A 21,584-nucleotide genomic window follows, 5' to 3' on the forward strand; every position below is an offset into this window, starting at 1 on the left:
GCTGCCAAGGTGGACTCCTTAGCTCCTGCGATAGACTGAATGAGACTGCAGTTCCCCCATCAGTTTCATAATACTGAGAAAGCATCCATTTACATCATTGTGTGCAGTGCAGGGCAGCAGCTGCCAGGAAATTTGAAACTATTTTGATTCCAGTTGACTAGAACAGCAGCAATTGAATTAGCTGGTTTCGCTATAGATAAACTGATGATCTGTGCATTTTATTTCTTTGACCAATGGGTAACTGCTGGAGCTACAGTAACCTCTGTGAGTAAGGAGACTGTTCAAGAAAATATATCTAATTTCTCGAGCTAGCTTATATATATATATATATATATACTGTCTAGAGAGAGACACTCACACCATTGTTTTGTGAAATGTAGCTGTAAACAAAATGTCTGTCTATGCTTGTAACTTGTGTTTTGCTTCCTAGAATTTCCTTTTATTATGCTGTAGACAAGCTTGCTTGACATAGCATGGTTATTTACCTATGAAATAGCATATCTATGCCTGATTTAAGTAATGAATTCTTTCAACGTCTAGTCATCAGAAAAGGCTGCCAACTGCTGTTAGGTTATATTTGCCCAGTCTCAGTTTTCTAGCCACTCACCCCCTTTCTATTTTAGCTTTTTCTCTCTCCATTTAATTATTTTTTCCTTTTTGGCTTTCTTGAAAGAAGCCACCTTCAATGCAAAGTAGAAATCGGTGTTACCTGAGAGTGTGTGTCCTTTCTTTGTTTGTTTGGTGATGGGTGTTTTTTTTCCCTGCTCATCTTCAGTGCGGTCCTTAAATTTTGTTGTTGCCTTTCTAGCCTTGTTTGTAATGCAGTCATATTGGGGGATGGGGTCGGACAGGATATGCCAGTAGCTGCAGCAAGACATGATGCTGTGGTGGTGGATGGGAATAAGGGAGGAGTTTCCCTTAAAGAGCTCAAGCTCCTCCAAGGTCTGGTACCCGAAATAGCTCTCTGAGCAAAGGGAAAGGCTTTGCACCTTTTGGGAGCAGGGGAGAGGGGGCAATCGGTGGTGGTTTACCGCAAGGAGTGCAGACCTGGGCAGTCGTGTGCATGGTGGTACTTAAAGTAATGGGGACAGGCTGCTGCTTTGGTGCCATGTGTGATTATTTTATTAATTGGGCAGTGACTTAGGTGATATTCCTGCAGGGTGCCGTGAAGGCGAGAACCCCGCTGACTTGTGCTCGCATACACCAGCGGCAGCAGTGATCCTTCCAGAGCAGGGCTGCAGGAAAGACCTTACATTTCTGCTGTGAAAGTGCTCATCTCTTGCCTGCGTGAAATATGGCTTGCAAGCACAGCAGAGAGGAGTACCTGTGTGCACTCTCCCTCCTCCTGCATGTCTCTCTGTGCCCCGTGTATGCGTGTATGTGCTCTGTGTGTGTACCTCTTCTGGAGCTGGCTGTGCGTGCCAGAGGGTAAAGTTTGCTTGGGATGAAGTTCAAGAGGAGAAGTAAAGCAGAAACTTGCTGGGAGTTGCTCACGGCCGTCGGCAGCGGCCGTCGGCGGCAGATGGGGACACGCAGCAGGGCGTTGGGCATTCGCTGCCAGAAATAAGGCTGCCTCTGTTCCCCTTGTGTCGGTTCAGAAGCTAAGATAGCAATTAGCAGAAACGAGCCTGGCCCCTTGGCAGGGTCTGTGTGCAGTGCCTTGTCAGGGCTTGGCCTCCAGCACGCGTTGGCTGCGTCCCAGCCCCATGGTGAGCCAGGGGGGCAACGCTCCGGGCTTCCTTCCAAGGAGGCAAGGTGTGTGGGTTGGAGGGAGGCAAGGGGGGTCCCAGCTCCCAGGGTGTTACGTATCGCCTTCCTTCGGGATGCGGCCAGAGCATGCAGCCCAGGCAGTGAGTGGCATGGCCAAGCGCTGCCCCGTGGTGCTGGGGGCATGAGGTGATCCCAGCTGGGGCACCTCCGGATTGCAGGTCTGCATGGTGGGAGTCGCTGTAGGTGGAGCTGCGTCCAGCGAGAAGGGTTTACCTTAGCATCTGCAGTGATGGCTGCCTGTCAGCAGTTCTTCTCTTTTGAAAAAACCCCATCTTTGGACAAGTGCTGAGAGAGCAGCAAGCACTAGTGCCGCTGCATTAGAGCAGACCAGGGCTGCGGGGTGGGGAACTGCGGCCTTTTGCTGGCTTGGGCTGGTCCTGGTGCAGATGTACGGACGTTGCAGCCACACAGGATTGTCCTCATCTGCGAGTCCATCCTGGTGGAAATGTGTCCCAATGGCAACCTGGCACCTGTGCCATGGAGAGAGTGGGCTTGGGATGCACCCAAGCACTGCGTGGCAGAATTGTGTGCAAAGGGAACTGTTTGTCTGGGGCTTCGGGCACTTAGAAAAAGCACCATGCCTGGAAACACTCATCTGAGGACAGAGACCTCACTGTCTTCTTCAAAGTCTTCCTGTGCACCCACGCCTGTGTGTTGGAAACCCTGCCCTGAAGGCAGGCTGATGATACAGAAATGGACAGGGCGTCCATGCTCCTCACAGCTCCCTGGGACCTTGCAGCAGAGAAAAGGTCCCTGCTTTGTCCAGTCGCTGTCCTCAACAGCAACCAACTCATCGAGGTGGTACGTGACCCACTGACAGTTTATTATGAAGTGATGAAATCGACAGCATGGCGATATCTGGAGAACCTACTGGGGAAGAGGCTGTGGTTTGGCATGGTCTGAGTCTGTCACTTTGATCCTCCAGCACACACAATGTGCAGTATTTACCCGGTGGATAGATGTACTGGATAACGAGCTGGCAGGTGTGAGCTGCTGCTCCTCTTTACAAACCGTGGGCAGATAGATAGCCACGTTAGTGCAGTGCTGAGCTCGCATTGACTTATTCTCCCTTTCACCTGGAGCTCAGCCTGTCATTAACCACAGCCACATGGCTTCCTCCTCAGAAACAGCTTGTGGCCAGCCTGCTCAGAGTGGAGTCAGGGATTGGTTTGCAATGCAGCACCTAGAGATGCACCTCAAGTGTGGCAAAGCATCCAAATACAAGTTGGTGTCTGGTTTCAGAGCTGTTACCCCTGATATTTTTTGGAGTAGGTGTTTGGATCTGGCCCCTCCCTTGTTTGTTTTAAAACACTTTTATATTTCAGGCCATTTTTTTCAGAAAGGTGCACCAAATGCAGCTGTTGCTGTTTTTTTGTTTTGTTTTTTCAAAACGCTTGGTTCCTCCCTGGGCTGTAATATAAGGTGGCCAAGTATCTGTCATTGTGTCATCTGTGAGGTCCCTCTGAGGACAGCTGATTCTCTGTTAGCCCACAACAATGGGAGCCACTGGGTGCTGGGCTCTTGGAAAATGGGACTATCCGTTTTCACTCCTGCTTTGTTTACATTAGTTGGAAAAGAAGCATGAGGAGGAGAGAGGTAGCAAGCTTTTCATGCAGTGGTGAATTTGCTGCAACAGAAAACGTGAACTGCTCGGTATGTGTACATGACTGCAACATGACCTTCAGTTACCTGAGCTGTTAAAGGAAGAGAGTAGTGCCAGCAGAAGGTTGAATTGCTCATTAATTGCTTTGTAATTTAGCTAATTGGTTTGTCAAGGCTGTGGAATATACGGGGCGTGGCTGGTTATCTTCCCAGTGTTTCACTTTTACAAGTGAAAATGACCTAAACCCACTTTTTTTTAAATAAAACCAACACGTGTGGGGCATGCTGCAGATGGATGTCAGACCTCTGAATATCTGCTTTCTTTAGACTTTGTGCCTGGCCAGTGGCCTCAAACTGTTCATGGGCCACTGAGACCCTTTCTGAAGTGTAGCAGACATTTCTGGCATTCCCTCCCTGGCAGTGCACACTCCCAAAGTAGGGCTGCCCAAAAACTCCTGTGTAAAAGGACCAGCTCTGGATAACTGCAGCGTGAGAGCTTGCAGAAGTGAGGTAAATGGAACGGTATTTTCTCTGCAGGGGAGAGCGTAGTTGCTCTCTTAGGAAAGGGCTGGGAAGGGAGGTCAGGCTTTTCGCTTCTGCGTGTGGTAGATAAACCCGCGCTTTCTTTTCTTCTTTGCAGGTAGTGGCCATGGAAGCAGCACGTTGCTCCCTCATACCATCATCAATGAATTTCCAGAGTATGGCACTGTAGAGCCCAGCGGAGGCGCACCGAGGGCTTCATCGCCGTGCCAGGCAGAGCCTGTGACACGCAGTCCAGAAAGGCGGGACGGTCACCACCGGGTACCAGGCAGGCCACTTCCTCAGTGTGCGGCTCCTGCGGATGGTTCCAGACCTGATGCTGGGGCCGTGCAGCCGTGTGCCCTAGAAGAAGGTTTGCAACCTGCGGGTAACCTGCCAGAGATCATGAAAATCTCTCGGTGGCTGGAAGCAGCAAAGGTGGAAGAGAGAGCAAATACTTCTCTTGATTCAGAGACGCAAATGGAAAAAAAGAGCGTTACTGGCAGCCGAAATGTGCAGGCAGCCAGAGAACCAGTTCCAGCAGGCCAAGAAAAACCCTCAGACATGCCTCTTCCATCTGAACGAACAGCTGAGGGAAAAATGCGTTTGATTGTAGAGAAAGATCCGGCTGCAAGATGGACTGGAGAAAAGCAGTCTGAGTCCTTGCAAGCCATCAGTAATAAAGCCGAGGAGGTCCACGCAGCGCAGGAGACAAGCTGTCATAGACCATCTGTGACAAACCTGGAAGCAGCCAGCAGAGTGGAGGGGTGGGCGCGTTTTGAGGAGTTTTCAGTGTACAGTCAAGGCAAAATGCAAATGGGTCCTGAGAGGAGGCTCTCTAAAGAGGCAGCTGTGAGCAAACATGTAGAGTTTCAAGGGGTGGAGATTTTATGGCTGCAAAAAGCTGAGGAGCAGAGAAAGAAGAAGCAGTTGCTGCTGGAGACTGTGTCTGTGGAGAGGAAGGCGTTCCCCAAAACATCCGGCCACCCTGTGCCACTGATGGTCTCCCCAGGCTTGGTCTCCTCGCCAGACAATGCTTGGAACGAAGTCTGTGAGGACCTGAGGGTGGGACCTGCTGCCTCTGGAGCCACTCCACTGGCGCTGCTCGATGACAGCGGGGAGGATGAAGTTTTTGTGAAGGACAAGAAGAACCGTGGTGAGGAGGAGACGGCTGTGCTAACGAGAGGCCAGGGAAGGTGAGATGGCGCGTGGGGTAGCGCAGGGGTCAGATTGAATTTCTCTCATCCCAAGCATGGGACTTGTGCCTACTGCTTCAGGAGCTAATGACAAGCAACCAATGTTTGCCTGCTGCCTGCGGGGTGGTGGCAATGGCAGCAGTTCGTGCCTGGTGGTGGCTGGTGCATGGAGTTGGGACCAAACCTCGTCCACACCACCTTGCTGAAGTTTGAAGCCCATCAAAGATTTGGAAATGTAAAAATGTCTCTTGCTGTTTGCAGAGTAATGGCTGTGTGATGAAGCACCTGCAGCAGGTGTAGTTGGGATCCGGATGGGGTATGTGATTAAATATAGGCAGCAGGCAGGCCTGGCCATATGCGCCTGGCCAGATTTTCTGGTTTCCCGCACAGCCTGTGCAAAAACGACGCGAGCACCTCTGAGAGATGGGATAATAAAGATGTTTCACCCAGGGCCTTGTACCTTATAAGAGGGTGAATGCTATGATGTGCTTTCTATATTATCTATCTGTGTTTATATAATTTTAGCTATGTATATCGCAAAAATTGCACACTGCTTTTTACAAGAGCACCCCGATTTGCTCACTTTTCTTTCCCATTCACATCTTTGACAAAGCAAAGGGTCCCACCAGTGTGCTCCGAGCAAACCGTGCCTGCTCTGAGATGGCGGGGTGTTTGCTGCTGGAACGACAGGATCTGAGCGAGTGAGGTGCTCCTGCCTCTGCACCTCAGGATCTGCGGAGCTTTGCTTTGGCTGGCATGTGGGATCACTTGGTTGGGCAGCCCTGACACCCGGCACGTGCTATAAGTAGCCCCACGGTATTTGGTGCGGCAGAGAAGAAAACTCTCCACAGGGGGATGCGACACCTTCCCCTGTGCACCCCCAAGCTGGCCAAGTCTTCTCTGTTCAAATCTGGTTCTCAGGCTCTGGATTTTTAATTGCATTTGCTTCTTCTTGTGTTTTGGAGGGATTTCCTCCAACCTTTTGCCGAAGACCCCAGCCCTTACGACTGCAGAGCGAACAAACTGTCCCCCGGAGGCAGAGGCTCCACCTGGGTGCACATGTCCGACCATGGCAATGGTGCTGGCAAAGACCTCGTGTTTGTGAGGGCTCTTCTCCTTTGCACACAAGCAGCTGATGTTATCTTTTAGGCAATATTAGGCTTTCCCTCCGCCCCCCTCTTTTACCCAGAGGACTGTTTCCTTTTATGTCCCCAGAGAGGGAGATGATGCCAGTCATGAACAGAGGTGGTGCAAGGAGAAGCTGGCATTTTAGCTGCAGTGTCCTCTCCTGCACGAAGCTATGTTGACCTTTCTGTTCGTAAAGGTGGAAGGTGAGGAGGTTCACCCAGAGGTCTAGACCTTGCCCCTGAGCTGAAATGAGCTGTTTCTGATTAATTTACAGGATGATGGAGGAGGGGGAAGCAGCCACGGCAGGATATGAAGATGTCCTTGGGCAGAGGCACTCCGACATCTCCACTGATCTGTACAGCTCACAGTTTGAAAACATCCTAGACAATGCATCTTTATACTACAGCGCGGAGTCGCTGGAGACGTTGTACTCGGAGCCCGATAGCTACTTCAGCTTTGAGATGCCACTCACTCCCATGATCCAGCAGCGCATGAAGGAGGGCAGCCAGTTTTTAGATCGAACGTCAGCCCTGGGGCAGCCAGATGTCCTGCAGCTTCCCCCAGATGGGGAGGTGAAGGGCTGCAGTGAAGGCATCACCAATGGTTTAAGGGATGTAAGCGAAACACTCTTCAGAGGAGACGTCACCGAAGTTCCCCGTTTGGAAAGGTAAAAGCAGCGGGTGAACTTTCTGTGTGCCCGCTGATTTTTCCCTGGTGTCTCTTTACTTCAGCAGAGTGTCACAGAGTGTAGTTTTGCCTCTTTCAGCACTGCGTGTTTTCTACACAGAATAATTACCAGCATAACAGAGTGAGCTGCAGGAGAGAAGTGAGACGTCCAAACCTGCTGTTCGTTAGAAAATTGCAAATTTACTTAACGAAGGCTTTGTAGGTGATACTTCTGTTGCTAAAAGGCTAGCCGGTATTGTCACATCCCTGGGACCTGTCCCTGGAGGAGTGTTACTGGTTACGGATGTATGGGTGAACCTTGTTCAGCTGTAGTTATACATGGATTTGTTAGCAGCAGGTTTGGGAACAATAACACCCTGTGCACACGGACGAGTTTTCCAAGCGCAGTTTGTGATTTGGATGTTGAAGGTGTGTTTCTGGGCACGGCTTTTCTTCTCTTGAGGTCAGTGGGAGTTCTGCTGGTGACTTAAGTCAGCTGGGACGAGGTTTTTGCTCCCACCAGATTCCCAGGGTTAGAGACTGTTAGCTGCTGCTTTTGTTTGTGCACTAGTTACTGATTGAGAGAGAGTGTTGCAAAAATGTTGATAATTTCCATTTAGATAAAGGGAGCTATAAGAAAACCTATTAAGAGAAGAGTCATGCGAGAAGCAAAAACTAGGCTAAATGGTCAGAAAATACTGTGTAGTTGTAGAAACTCACTCTATGAGCAAACTTTCCTCATCGAGTGTTGTCAAGGAGGGTGAGGAGAGTGAAAGGCAGCGACAGGCAAAGTGGAGGATCGAGCCAAAAGTAGTAATCTGCGGAGGGGTGAGGGACCTTGTGAGTGACAAAGATGCCTCAGTCTCCATCCTCCAGGGACAGGACGTTGTCTAAGAGTCCTTAGGCTATTCCCTTAGATGGGACTATTCTAGTCTGAGTTTTCCTGGGAGTCAGTAGTGGGATGTCCTTTATGTGTTTTATTCCTTTTGTGCTAGTATGAAAGAAGTCCTTTAAGCAGAAGTAGTTTTGCCAACTTTACGGGTTAAGGTACAGTTTGCCCTTAAAAGAACAGGCAGAAGGACTTACTAGTTTAGAATGTTTTTTTCCATCAATCCTACTGGAAAAAAAGATGTTTAAATCTTGTACAACCCTGAGCCAACAGGCAATAAGTGACTGCTGATCTGCTATGACAGGTATGGAGCGAGAAACTGAGGTCAGTCCTGACACTTGCAGCTCCTTACTTGTACTGAGACCAGAGGTTTCGTAAAACTGGGCAGTGGACGACAGGCACAGCACGTACAGACCCTGATTCTGTTACCCTGTAGTTGCAGCATCTAGTATCTAAAAAGTACTGTCAAGTAAGGCCCACAGCAGCACATCAAGATAGAAATTAACACTAAGACAAGGTGTGCTTAGATAATGCTTAGAGACATGTTAGGTGCTTGTCTAGAGTGGATTTCATTAGGAATTAAGTTAATTTTAGTTTAAATTTGCAGCCATAGTGATAAACCAGAAGGGTATTTTTAAATTATTCTTTTTTTCCCCCGTAATAAAAAAAGAAGAAATGTCCCCAACTGTGGGTTTGTTGAGAAGCTCTGCCATTGTAGTCTGCAGGGCTCTGTTATGAGCCCCGAGGGCTCGCTCTGTTAAGGTAGGTGCCAATAAAAAGTGTAGCTGCAGCAATACAGCCAGCCATGGATGTGCCCAACAGGGTAGTCCTCCGGACAAGAACCATGCTAACCACCCCCCCACCCCCGGTATTCGAATATCATGTTCTATTGCACCAGGGTGCTGGTGACCAGTGGATGATGTGTACTATGTTATTGGGGCTGGCGATGTGAGGGTGATGATTGGCTGTGAGTGAGGAGCACTGCGTGCGTGCTGGGGGCTGCGCGGGATCCATCTGCAGAGGGGTCAAGGTGGTGCGTCACTGTGATGCACAGGTGAGCTGGGAATAGCCGCCTGAGCCATGGGTACCATTTCTGAGAGTTTACATGTGTGGTTGTGGAAGCAATCCCAGACTTGTTTTTTCAACTGAAAGTCCACACATACGATACGTGTTGTGGTAGCCACCGCGGCACCTTTGTGCCTTCTGCTCTAGGTCCTTGTTTCCTACGGTGCCGCAAGCCTGCGCTTGCGTTGGGGCCGTGGTCTCCCATGCACAGCACCTGCCCGCCGCCGCGGAGCACCGAGGGGCACCGGCTGAAGCGGTCCGGCCCCCGCCGGCGCACGAGGAGGGCGAAGCAAGCCCACCGGGCTCCCCGCCAGACCCGGGCAGCGCTCCCCGGCCCTGCATCCCCGCAGCCGCCGGCGGGAGCCCGCGGGCAGCAGCTTGCCTGCCGTGTCTGGCAGAGCCACCGGAGGTCCCCGCGCCCGCTGCGGCGGCTCCCGCCGCTCCCTCTGCCCGCCCTGCGGCTTGGAGCCACGGGAGGGCGGGGGCAAGCAGGGGGACAGCGGGAGGACCCGTTGCTCTCGGGACGGGGGCGGGCGTGGGGTCTCAGCGTGTGAACAGCGGCAAGCGCAAAGCGAAGTGAGGGAATTTGGGATGCGGAGGGGGCTTGGGAAGCCAAGCAGCGCGACATCGCAATGTGGCACAAGAAGCAGCGAACCCTCCCTCTTCCAGGATCCGTGCTGCCAATCCAAGTGAACAAAAACCGAAAGCGAAATCCTCAGCAGCTCCCTGCGCCGCGGTATTCCGGTGACATGAAAAAAAAAAAAAAAAAAAAGCGTGGGAAAGCGTATGGGGAGAAAGTACACTTCCAAATACCAGCAGTAATTTATGGGGGAACAGAGCGTGAAATACTGGCAGTTCTTCACGGTCCGGTACAGAAGGGGAGGGTGGATGTGAGAGCAAAGAGTTAATGGTTTACACTTGAATATTGAAAGCCCTGTGCTAATTAGGAAAAGGAGGAGCAGGTGCTCCCCGTGGCCATGCCGTCCTGGAAGCAAGTAGCTGAGCACCATGGCACCTTTTGCATCTCTCTGGCGGGGTCCTGAGCCCAACTGGCAGGCGGACCATAGAGGCAGACATAGAGTGTGAGGTTTTAATGAGTAACAGCAAGGAAACCTAGTCTTGTAATGAATAAGCAGGAGAGTAACATCCTTCTCTGCTCTTAGGAAATCGCTGGCTCTGGGAGGGGTCAGCTGTGGTATGTGAAGGCCAGTCACATGCTTTCAGAACTGGAAAAAAAAAAAGGAGAAAAAAAAATGATTAGAGGCTTGTGGACTGCAAGTTCCTATGGGCTCCTGGGTGTCTGGATGTTTCATCCGTGCTGTCCTCCCTGTCCAGCTGCTGGCCATGGTTAAACGCAGTAAGTCTTGGTGAGAGCTGAGTGACATGTCCTCTCTGACAGCCACCCACCCTGCTTCCTTAGGGCAGGGGGATGTCAGCTGGCCCTGGGGTTTTCTTGCGGGACAGGTTGGCTTGCTTTTGCAAGTAGTTCTTTCCTGGCACAGCTGAGGTGCCCTTAGTGTCTGGCCGGTGGAGTAGGGATGTTTGGGGAGAAGGGCATGCAGCTTGCCTGCCTTTGGGAATGGTTCCAGCTCTGGGTGTCTTTTGAGGGGGTTAATCTCTTTCCTAGGTATATAATGATCATCTCTCTGGGGGAAAAATACAATTTCTGGAGCTGAAGTAGCCTTAAGTTTCCCCAGGTGAGGGTGGAAGAACTGGGGGAAGAGTGGGAGCGTGTGAGGTTTCAGAGTGGAGGGACAGCCTCGCTGTGTATCAGGGCACCGTGGGGTCCCCATGAAATGTGCTGAGCCACAGGTTGCCGGCATAATGAAGCTTTGCAGTAGCAGTAAAGATATTGCCTCTGAGCTGTGTTTGGTCCTCTTGCCTCTGTGTTATCCCCGCAGAGGTGTGCGGTCTCCGCTGTCATCCCTGCACCCCAGGTACTGTGCTCCTCCCTTCTCCTGCTAGTGGGTTGTATTGAGACAGAGCAAGGCTCCACCTCGGTGTATGGGAACTTAGTCTTACTCGCAAAGGCGGTAAAGAAGGATGTTTGCAAGGCATCGAGCCTGAGTTTAAATCACCTGAACTAGGTGTATTCGTTTACATCAAATCAGAGTGGGAGGAAGGGGGCATATTTCCAAAGCAGTTAATATATACCTGAGGGAAAAGTGAGTTATCTTTGCTGTGTATACAGTGAGCGACAGAGCATCAGTGTGTCTAAAGGCAACGTATGAAGTTCTCTCAGTGATGATCTCCATCTTTTTTTTTTCTACTTTCAGACTTTAAAGACAGAATTTCTTTCAATCTTTTTCTTTATTCTTTGTAGCAGACATCCCATTCCCTCTTCCCTTGTATGCTACAGACAGAACAAGAGGTTAAAAAAACCCAAAAAACTTCTGGCATTTCTTTTCCTGAATTGTGTTGGAAGGTGTGGTCTCTGTTGGTAGGACATCGCCCAAGATTTTTCTAAGTCCAGAGACAAAAAAAAAAAAAAATCTGTATTGCAGCTCCTAATCCTCAAAAATGTTAAATATTTGCCACCTGCCATCAACTTCAAAGAATTGCTGATGCTCAGCAAATTCTATAAGTCCTGTTATTTTGTTTTATTTTCCTAGAGATGCGAACGCAAATTTAGTCACGTATATATTCTTTTGTGATTCAAGGGGGGAAGAGAACAAACTCCCTAAAGCAATCTGGTGATTCTCAGAGTAAATGCACAAGGATGTAGACTGCAGTTCCCAGTGGCTGCCAGGTTACTCTTAATGGTTTGTGCCTCTCACAGTAGTTACTGTGGTTGTTTTCTTTCTTCTGCATATGGGCCGTTTCCAGCAGTTTCTTAGTTGACGCTCTGTGTATTCCTTCTTTGAGACAATAAACTTTGTTGACAGATAAACCTAGTTTTGATCCCTTTCTCTGGGTTGATTCTCTAAGCCTCCTACGAAGTTCATCAGTATCCTGCATGCCAGTTTTACTCCTGGTTTTCAGTTAGCGCTCTGGTGTTTTTGTCCAAGGTACCTTGTATTTGATTTTCAATGTAGATGTGAGACTCAGTACTTACGTGTCGAACACATAACCTTTATTCATTCATTTTATTAGTATGCCCCAACAGCAGTCTTGTAGAACTTTTTTGCCCTTTCAAGACTCACCTTACGACCTGATTGAATTTTTTCATTTAGTCTGAAATCTGCAGAGATCCCTGAGTTCCAGAGCGGACTTTTTTTGGCCTTTGGACATACCTCAGCTCGTGACAAACTCTGGGACCTAGGAGAGGTCTGTCTGAAGGTGATACTTCGTATTTGCTGCTGTCTGTATTCCCAGGATAAGGAAAGTTACTCAGAGAAATGCCACTGGTTGTTGTCTTAGAAGAGCAAATGGCTCAAGTGCATCTGCAGCCTGGTGAGCTGGCAAATGCGTGCTGGAGACCTTTTGCCTGCACATGGGCTACCGCATCTGTCAGTTGTAAGCACAATATGCTGGCATGGCTATGTTAAATTTGGGTAAAGACGAAGTGGCATAATCTGCAGGAGTAAGTTTCTGAAACCAGTGGTGTTTTGGTAGCTGATGATTTGCCCCTTTATGGCACAGCTTAGTAACTTTGAGAATGTTAAACCGTGCTTATCGTCTCAATATTCCCTGCAGGAAGGTGGCGTCACTTTATCAAGGCTCTGGAAATACAGTGTGTAAGTTTGCCTTTGCTCTGGCTAACGAGGTGCTTGCGACACCAGTTTAGTGAGAGTTTGTAAAACTGCTTTTAGTTCCTAAATAAACTGTTGTTTTAGGGAAAAAAGGGCTGCTGACTTTTCGCCTCTTCAGTTCCCAGCCTCCCCTGAAAATAAAACAAACAAAGCAAAAATCCAGGAGCTGACAGAGACAGAAAAGAAAATGAAAAAAAAAAAAAAAGAAAAAAAAAAATGGAGCAGCTGATCAGTTCACTGCACAAAGCGCCTCAGTATAAAGCTGTCAGCAGCTCAGCTTCTAAGCTGGCATCTGTTGGCATACCTCCATTAAAGTCAAAGCCATTTAGGTCAGGAAGCCTTCATTCACCGAAACCGAGGCATCGCTGCCAGCTCCAAGTCAGTCCTGTAGTGCAGCCTGCCATCTCATCCATTTGCCACGACTGGCTGCCAGTCAAGCCCCTCTCCACGTTACTGTTGGTTAACTGTCTTCTTCCTCCATCCGTCTGTCTGTTGGGATAGAGAGAGGCAGAGCTTGGCAGCTGGCAGGGCGGCGTGGAGTCATGTATAGCTTCGGATGTGATGCGGGAGCACCAGTGGAGAAGAACAGGGCACGTAGCGTGCAGACTCCTTGCTAGCACAGCTGGGTGAGCTGTGGGTTGGTCGGTGGTTGTTTTTCCTTTATTGCGGAAGTCTGTCTTTTATTATTATTAACTATTCTTTTTGAGGACAGGCGGTTCGTTTCGCTGCACGGTTGCAATGTAAAGCTCTTGTGCGATACTACTGCCAGTGCTGAAACGCTCCGTCTGCGTGTCTGCAGGGGAGCCTTTACCAAAAGGTGTAAACATTTTATGCATCCGTTTTGCTCCCTGCCGGGGAGGACTAGCTGTGCCATTAATATACACTCCCTGGGCCAGTCTCCAAACAGTTAAACCAAGTGAGGGGGAAAGCACTCTGCTGGCTTCCCCCTTCTGCTCCTGTCTCAGCGGACCCTGCAGGAGCCCTATGGGGAAATGTCATGCTGGTGAGGAGCTAGAGGATGGCTCTTGGCACCTGCAGCATGCGAGGGACGGATGGGCTCAGGGGAGAGAGCAGGAGAGCTCCCAAAACACTCAGGGGGATGAGCGTTTTCTGAGCAAGGTTATGGGCATGCAGTGCCTTCTCTGGGTCTGGCTTTTGTGCCTGTCTCAGGGCATGTGGACCAGATCCTGAGTGTGGGACTATCCTGGTGTATCCAAAAGACTGGTCTACATGGCAGTGCATCTGTCAGAAATATGCATTTTGGGGGGAGCCCTTGGATACCCTCTGTGGCGAGGGGCAGGTTTTTGCTTTCCAGGCATGGGGGCATTGATGTGGTGAGAGTCCCTTTGTCATTGCTAATCCCCACCACAGGGATGTAAGGAGCCTGAGGTCGAAAGCGAGTCAAACCTGAAGTATTTTTAGCAGAATGTTTGAACTTCAGGTGGCAATAGGCCAGCGTGTCTGTGTAATAAAGGACACACTGTCTCTCGGAAGGGCTGCAATCCTGTCCCTGCGTGTGGCGGGACTTCTTGTCCTAATGCTGTGATCCCATAACGATAGCGTTTGCGTTCGCTGTAATGCAAGCCTACCAGAAATGGCATTTTCTGAACACTTTAGCTGTTAGCTCCCTAGTTACGATCGGCAGGAATTCTTTTAATCAAAGAAAAAGGCAGATGATTACAGGGAGCAAGAGGTTATTTTTAAGCGGCAGCACACATTTCAGCCCCTGAAATTGACTTTGCATATGCATTTTGCTGATAACCAATAGGTGATTACAGGGCTTGTTTGTTTATTTTCTTACTTTTCTCCTCTCTGTGTGACATGACAAGGCTGAGGTACTTTTTAATGGATCCTCGGTGGGTACTCAGGATTGTAGAAACCGTCCTCCCTTCATGTGTCCTGGCTGACGCCGTGCTCATGAGACACCCACTGAATCGAGTTGCAGCAAAGTGCAGCTGTGTCGGTCCTCAAAGAGGGATCTACTTCAAAGTGTGTCTTTGAAGAGAATCCATACGTAGGACTTCAAAGCTGATTAAACCATTCAGAGTAAAATAGCACAGTGAGTCATCTGCTAGGAAAGGGCATTATTTTTATTTTTATTTTTATTATTTTTCTTCCCTTCCTGCAGTTGTATCTTGGAAGAGCCCTGGAGCTGGAGGTAACTGGCAAGGTAAATCGTTGCTGGACGTGATTTTGTGCTTGCTCTCTCCTGGCCCTGAAGAAGCTGGTTCAGAGCTGCAGCAAAGCTGCAGCAGAGCTGCTCCCAGCCCATCTGTGTGGTCGGTCGTTTGTAGCAGGAACTGACTCACTGCGTCCTGCTGCTGCTGGGATTTCTTCGCTTTCTCCTGTGGGGCTGCTCCTTTCAGAGCCAGGCTGCTCAAGCATGGCTTTTCAGCTCCCTTGAAACAAAATTAAGCCTGTGCCACCGATCCTTTCTGTTCAGCTCTGAAATGCGGAAGGGTGTCACTGGCTGAGCATCCACATCTCTCTGAAGGGTTGTAGGGCAGAGATTTGTTCCTTTGGGGCAGGACTTTTTGCAGAGGGAAGTCTGCTTCCCTCACCTCCACCATCCCGCAGTCCAAGCTGATGTCAGGGGCATCTGAGTGCTTCTGTCTTTCTGATATCCCTGCCATGCTGCGCGGTGAGAACCGCTGCTGAGGGACTGTTCAATTAGAAATAGAGTGTGCTTTTCACAGCCAGAGCTGCTGGTGTTGTTTGAGGGGATGGTGTCCTCTGTTTCAGAACCAGGAGGAGAAGGCGGCTCAGAGTGAAGGCATTTAAAACAACAGAGCCGGCACAGTGCTGCAGAGGGTGATGATCAGCTCCAGCATGGCTCCCCTGGGGATGCTGTACCCCTCCTGAAAACAACATTTGTTCTGGCCCTGGCTTCAGTGCGCCAGAATGCCTCTCCACCCTTCCTTGTTTTTAATCATTGCTGCGGTTTGCTCTGATGGACTTTGCTGGGAAACGCCTGACTTAGCCTGCCTTGAAGTAAAGCTGATGTCGAAGGCGTGCGGACTTATTTGAGAGAACTTTATTTGCCTCCTGTTTCCTCCTCCTCTCTTTTGAAAAAGAGACAGGGAGATCCCAGACCTATCTCATCCAAGCCCTCCCTGAAACTGATGCACCCAGTGCACTCCAGATGTGCACACCGGGTGGATTAGTGTTCCCCAGGGAAGGGTCTCATGTGCATCCAGAGAGACTGTGTGCCATGGAGCTTATGCTACGCTGGCAAAAGCTGCAGGCGGTGGCAAGCTGGAATTGCTGACGTGGCTGGGCTGAGGACAGCATTTAGGCTGAGTTGTCACACTCTGCCACTCAGTGTCAACTCTGAACATCTTCTCCTTGTGAGCGGCTGGATCTTGCTCCGTGCCAGGTCTCAGCTATTGTGCTGGATCTGAGCTATTCTCCCATAAAGCAAAACGCTAAGGTGCTTTTCTTCCTTGGGACAAAACGGATAATTTTTTCCCGATGGATTAGCTAAAAGATGAAGAGCACCCCAAGGTTTAAGTCACCTGAAACTGCACTTACTCATGCCAAGGTTTCCAGTTGCAGGCTAGTAGACTGGGAGAGTGGACCACTGAGCTATGAGGTGCCTGTATCTTTACCGTTGTGTTACTGGCATTGCTCTGTTTTTGTCTGGAAGTTGCAGCTGTTGCCCAACCATATGTTGCCGCAGAGGGTTTCAATTTTGGTGAAACCCAGAATGGGGTGAGGAGGAACAAGTAAATCCAGAATATTCTCAGGCAGATGAAGCATGCTAAGTGCTGAGCACGACACGATTGAGATAACGTGGCGCTGAGAGCTAAATCACTGTAGACTTGGTTGATAATGGAATAAGCCAAGAAAACAGTATACAATGTTTCAGACTCTGCTTAGCTGTTACACTGCGTTACAGGAAACCAGCTTTACAGATGTTAACAGTCTGCCCATGTTTCATCCCTGAGCGTGGAGGGGCAGCTGCTGCTGTTAGAGGGTATTGAATTTACCATAGCAGCTGTTTATCAAATTGCTGTTATTTCTGCTGGATACGGTGGTCACAGCCTCTGTGCATTTTCTGTGAACCTGGGGATGCTTTGGCAGAACGAGGGAGGATGTGTCAGGAGTGTGTTGCTGGGGATAGAAATAAGAAGGTCTAAGGACCTGATTTCTGGCCACAGCTCGTGCACTGTGAGACCAAAGGCGTCTGTCTTTTTGTAGCTTCTGTTTTCTGTGTTTTCTGAAAGCAGAGATTGATGTAAGAGTCTGTGGATGAAAATCAGCAGCCGTTGCTGTACAGGCGATTACCAGTAGTATCGTTACAGTCCCTTTTGGCCTTGAATACAGGATTAGGGGGAATATAATCTATTACATTTTCAGCCTACTTTTGTCTGCGGAGGTTTCTCATTTTTATGTGATAAAGAGTAAAGCTGTGTGAGAAATCCGTGTCCAGTCTTGCTCTGCATCACAAAGCCCTTTGTTGGCTCTGTTTAGCTGGTGGACTCTTTACATGTAGAAGCTGTAGACTGCAGAAGACAGACCTATTTGCAGCCTTAGTTGCTCCTAGCCCTTGATTAGAGTCCCTTATAAGCACATTACAGAGGGAGGCAAGTATTACTGTGTTGAGCTGCTGGGGAAAGTGAGGCACGAAAGGAAAATCGTGTACCCGGAGAGACTCGGAGGTAAGAAGAAATGTCAGCCTTTCTGCTGAGTAGCAACCCCCAGACCTTGCTAAAATGACCTGTCCAGAAGGCAACTTGCAGTCGTTGTGCACAGGGTGTCCATATTTCCTAAGCCTTCAGTGACGTGGGCGCTGAGTCTTCTCACCACCTAAAAAACTTGAGAACTGAAGTCTCACTTCAATGTTAACAATCAGATGTTTTCCCTGAACAAGAGGCTTACATTACAGGCAACCTGTGTTGTTGAATTGATTGCCTTACAATTATTAAGTAATAAGCTAATTAACTGTCAGAGTAACTGAAGGAAGCATCCCTTATTCTTTGACCTGATACATGTATGGGGACCCTCCCCATCAGGATGAAGTTTTATACTGGGGAGATTGGAAGATGAGGTTTCTTATGCAGCCCCGTTGGGTAGTTTTGGTGAGCATGTGAAAGAGCACCCTCTCCTTCTTGCTGGGTGTTCCTCCTTGACATCCCAGCCGCTGCTCCGAGAGGCAAAACAGAAGCTGGGAGCTGCCGTGCTGTTTATTTGACTAAGTGGCAGATGCTGGCACTGCCTTTCTTTCTAAACTCATGGTGGTTTGCGGTAACATTGACTCTCGTAGTGCACTGGTTCCTAGCAGGGTGCAGATGTTTCTTGTCAGCTTTGGCCATCTTTCAGAGCTATAAATATTGCCTTTAATAAAGAGCAGTGGTGAAACAGGGCTGTGATTTATGAGCTAGGCTCTGCAAGTTGGCATGGCTTTCAAAGCAGCATTTGTACGTGCAAGGCTCTGTAGATGTGTTAGCTCACCTAGTTATCCTTTGCTCTTGTCCATCGTTAGAGCTGGGAGTTTGAAACCAGCCGTGCCTGATTTGAATGGACAAGGCGTTGCGTGGGGCATGTGTCAGAGGACTCTGGAATTTGCTTTCTTCACAAGTTTGGAGTAGACCAGATTTAGAGAATTTCGGACATTGGCTAGTGCATTTGGAGAAGGCAGAGGAGGCATTTCCCACAATAATGGTATCAGGAAGGGCTTTTTTTTTCCTAGGGTCTGGTGGTCAGTGATGTTAATACCGTTGAAATTGTATTTACAGTATTAATGCCCTACTAGAGGACTGAGACTGAGCCCCTTTTGTTATGCCACCTTATTATTTATACTGAAATGCAAAATCTAGTCCCCAATACCTGTAGGAACAGTTTGGATGTCTGTTTTACCCAGACACTTAATTTAAAAAGCTATGCCCACCGTGTGGATGTGTGATACTTTAGATGTTCTAGCAGCCGTAGGAGGATGGCAACAGGTCAAATGGGTAAATCTCCTTCCCATAGGACCACCGCACACCTTCTTCTCTTAAACCATGCGTAGGAAGAGAGGTAGGGCACAGGTGATGATCTGTGTGGAAGGAGGCATACAGAATAGCAAAGATCTTTATTTTAAACTCACGTTGTATGAAAATCTCATCTTTAAAGGGTTAATAAGTGTCTAGCAGACATTTCAGTAAACGGCTAGATAATTGTTACTGGAGCTCTGCGATCGGTTGTCCTAACCATGGCTTGTCAAGCCCAAAGATTACAGTGGTGTATGAAACTGTGGTACATTGAATTGTTGTGTTTAAAATCATCTTTAACTCATTCCACTCGTATCTGCCCTGTGCATGACCCCTGCTGATCATCCATTAGCCCTGTGTAAACAAGGATTTAGTGGAATTTCTGTATATATTTTTTTTTTTTTAATAGAAATGCTGTCTCACACACAGACCTGAGATTTTGCAAGAAAATTCACGGCAGTGTCAGGGAAAAGCTTTTCCAAAGTTAAAAGCCTGCTTGTGTGCAGGGGTGTGTATGTGGGGGTGCGCTTTCTCATTTGGAGAGCTCTTGCCTCTTTGAGGAAAGAAGGAGAGCAGGCACACAGCTCAGCCAGAGCTTTCTTACTGTAGTAGAGGTGGGAGGAATCTATAAATGCTTGATTTATGTAAAGTGCCCTGGGATTGCCATGCTGAACATCCTGTCTTTGAGCAGCTGGAGAGGGAAATTATTGCCACTGTGAGGGAGCAGGGGGAAAGCAAGGAGTTCTCCAAGCCGGCCTGGGTGCCTTGTGTCTCTCTCCCATTCCCCAAACTGGATTCCTTGCTCCGAGTCTTGCTTTTTCTAGTGGTGCCTCCTCGTGGGATGCCTGCTGCTCATGGCACGGAAGCCGCTGAGGCTTCTGTGCATGTTATTTTAGATTTGTGGAGTTGTATTGTTTCTAGGACAACTGGGGAAGAATGAGGAAGGGGCTTGTGCCGAGTCAGCTTGGAGCTACTGAACACCCTGGCTTGCTCGCTGCCTTTTCTCCTGGAAAATGGCTAACGGCCTACTTTTACGGGGACCTCTTCAAGCCAAGCAAGTGATTGGGTTAAAAAAATGCTGGTGCAGGAAGCAAATGGGGAGGTAGTGTTGTCAGGTGCAGCTGTAGGCTGATGATGGCAAACAGCTCTCTCTGAAGTGAGCACAAGTTGTGGACATTCAGCACACTCAGAAGGTGAGTGCAGAGCAGAATGTGTTTTTGGGCTGGAAAAGCCCATATTTGGGTCTCCGTGTTTAACTCTCTTAACCTCTGATGACTGCTAAATAAATGTCCCTGTTCTACACAGCTCATTCAATTAACTGGAATTTGCTGTATTGTGTAATCTTGCCTCTGTAACATTAATTACCTTCTATTCTAAGAGGAATTAAATCCTTCTTGAAACCGTAACGTCATCTCATTTTTCTTCTTTCCGTATTCTTTCCATCTCATAGCAATGCTGAACTGCAGAATATGGTGTTAGGCTCCAGTGCTGCCATGGGGAGCAATGAACTTCAGGAGAAAGGTGCCACTGGAGCCCTTGGCCACGATCTCAGCAATGGCAGCAGCAGCAATTTGGAAGCAGCCAGGCGCCTGGCTAAGCGCCTCTACCATCTGGACAGATTCAAACGCTCCGATGTGGCAAAGCATTTGGGTAAAAAGTACGTGCTGATACGAGGCCTTTGGCCACGTTGTTGTTCTTGCTGGTGTTCTGGAGGGGTTCACTCTCAAATGATAACCTTTACTTATTTATTTGTTTGTTTAAAGCAACGAATTCAGCAAGCTTGTGGCCGAAGAATACCTTAAGTTTTTTGACTTCACAGGCATGACGCTGGACTCCTCGCTCAGGTACCTGCCCGCTTGCAGACCTTGTGTTCTTGTTTTAGTAACGGAGCTGTTTACTATGTTGTCCTGATTGAAGTGGTTGCGCTGTGGGGGCTTAAGAGGGTGAAGAGAGGGCTGTAATGCGTTTTTGGGATGGAGCTTTTCTCTTCTGTTTGGCTTGGCGTGCTGCCATACTCCAGAGTGCTATTGGAGCGGTGGCATTTCCTGGAGAGGGAAATCTTTGGGTGGACCTGCTTAGAGGTGGTCCTTGATGCAGAGATGGAGAAAAATGACCAGTCACTTGGTAAGCAAGAGACTTGTAGTCTGCCAGGTGCTGCCGGGGAATGAAGGTGTCACAGCTGAGCCGCACAGACATTTTGGCTCATGCCTTTTTAGAACTTGCTCTGCCCAGCTGCTGTGCACAAAGTCAGGACCAGGGTTTGATGTGGCTCGGCAGCCCTCCTTGCCGTGTCCCTCTGAGGCACCCAAAAATGTGCAGAACAGCAAAAGCTTCCACATGGAAAACGCCGTTGAGAGTTTGGTAGCTGCCAGCGTGGGTGTTTGAAAACCCAGACCTTCAATTTTCCTTCCTTTTTACACTGGAATTAGGCCTCAACAATGTTTGTTTTCAGTATTTCTTTTTCTTAGGAGGCAAAACATCAAGTTTGTGTAGCAGTGGCCTGTTAGCATGGTTGCTGGTGTTCTGGTATTTAAAGAGATTTAAAGTGAGTTTAAATCGTCCGGCTGAGGTTACTTAAGTGCGTTATTGTTTTTTTCTAACAATACAAAACCAGGAGGTCTGCAAGCACTTGCCAGCCCCCATGGAAATGCAGTTCCAGGAGGCTGACTCCAGGAGACCGTGGCAGACCCTAAGGAAAGCCCAGAGTCCTGCCTTCTGAAGGCAGTGGAAAGGAAACCTGCCAGCAGAAGAGTGAACCGCCTGCTCCCATGGCAGAGGGATCGGAGCCGAGCTGGAGCACCCACTCGGCACCGGGTGGGAGCTGCCAGGGCGGTGAGAGGTGTGCTGCTCGTTCCCGGTTTCAGCCGCCCTGAAGCACGATGCTAAATATACCCGTCTTTTAAATTGTGAAATCCAACACCTAATTGCTTTGTGGCACATATTTAGGAGGTCTCTGCTCCCGGTAGATCTCCCGTTAATATTAATAGTCATGACCTTCTCTAAAATATGCCCTGGCTCCTGTGGGGCTTAGACACGCCAGGGGTTTGCTGAGGTTTCAGGAGCAGCCGCAGAGACTGCTGGTTGC

The 21,584-nt window shown here is 48.9% G+C and overlaps 1 protein-coding gene across 1 annotated transcript in view; it reads left to right on the plus strand.

Moving 5' to 3' along the window:
* The first annotated feature begins 233 nt into the window (after window positions 1-233).
* The window catches only part of PSD3 (pleckstrin and Sec7 domain containing 3), an 83,362-nt gene continuing 62,011 nt past the window's right edge, over window positions 234-21,584 (plus strand). Inside the window, exons 1-5 of the mRNA XM_086629877.1 lie at window positions 234-268; window positions 4,017-5,087; window positions 6,490-6,882; window positions 19,950-20,156; window positions 20,263-20,343. Coding sequence (XP_086486003.1) covers window positions 234-268; window positions 4,017-5,087; window positions 6,490-6,882; window positions 19,950-20,156; window positions 20,263-20,343 — 1,787 coding nt within the window. The remainder of the gene's footprint in view (window positions 269-4,016; window positions 5,088-6,489; window positions 6,883-19,949; window positions 20,157-20,262; window positions 20,344-21,584) is intronic.

Source organism: Tauraco erythrolophus, chromosome Z, assembly GCF_009769465.1.
Source record: "Tauraco erythrolophus isolate bTauEry1 chromosome Z, bTauEry1.pri, whole genome shotgun sequence".
Taxonomy (NCBI): Eukaryota; Metazoa; Chordata; class Aves; order Musophagiformes; family Musophagidae; genus Tauraco; species Tauraco erythrolophus.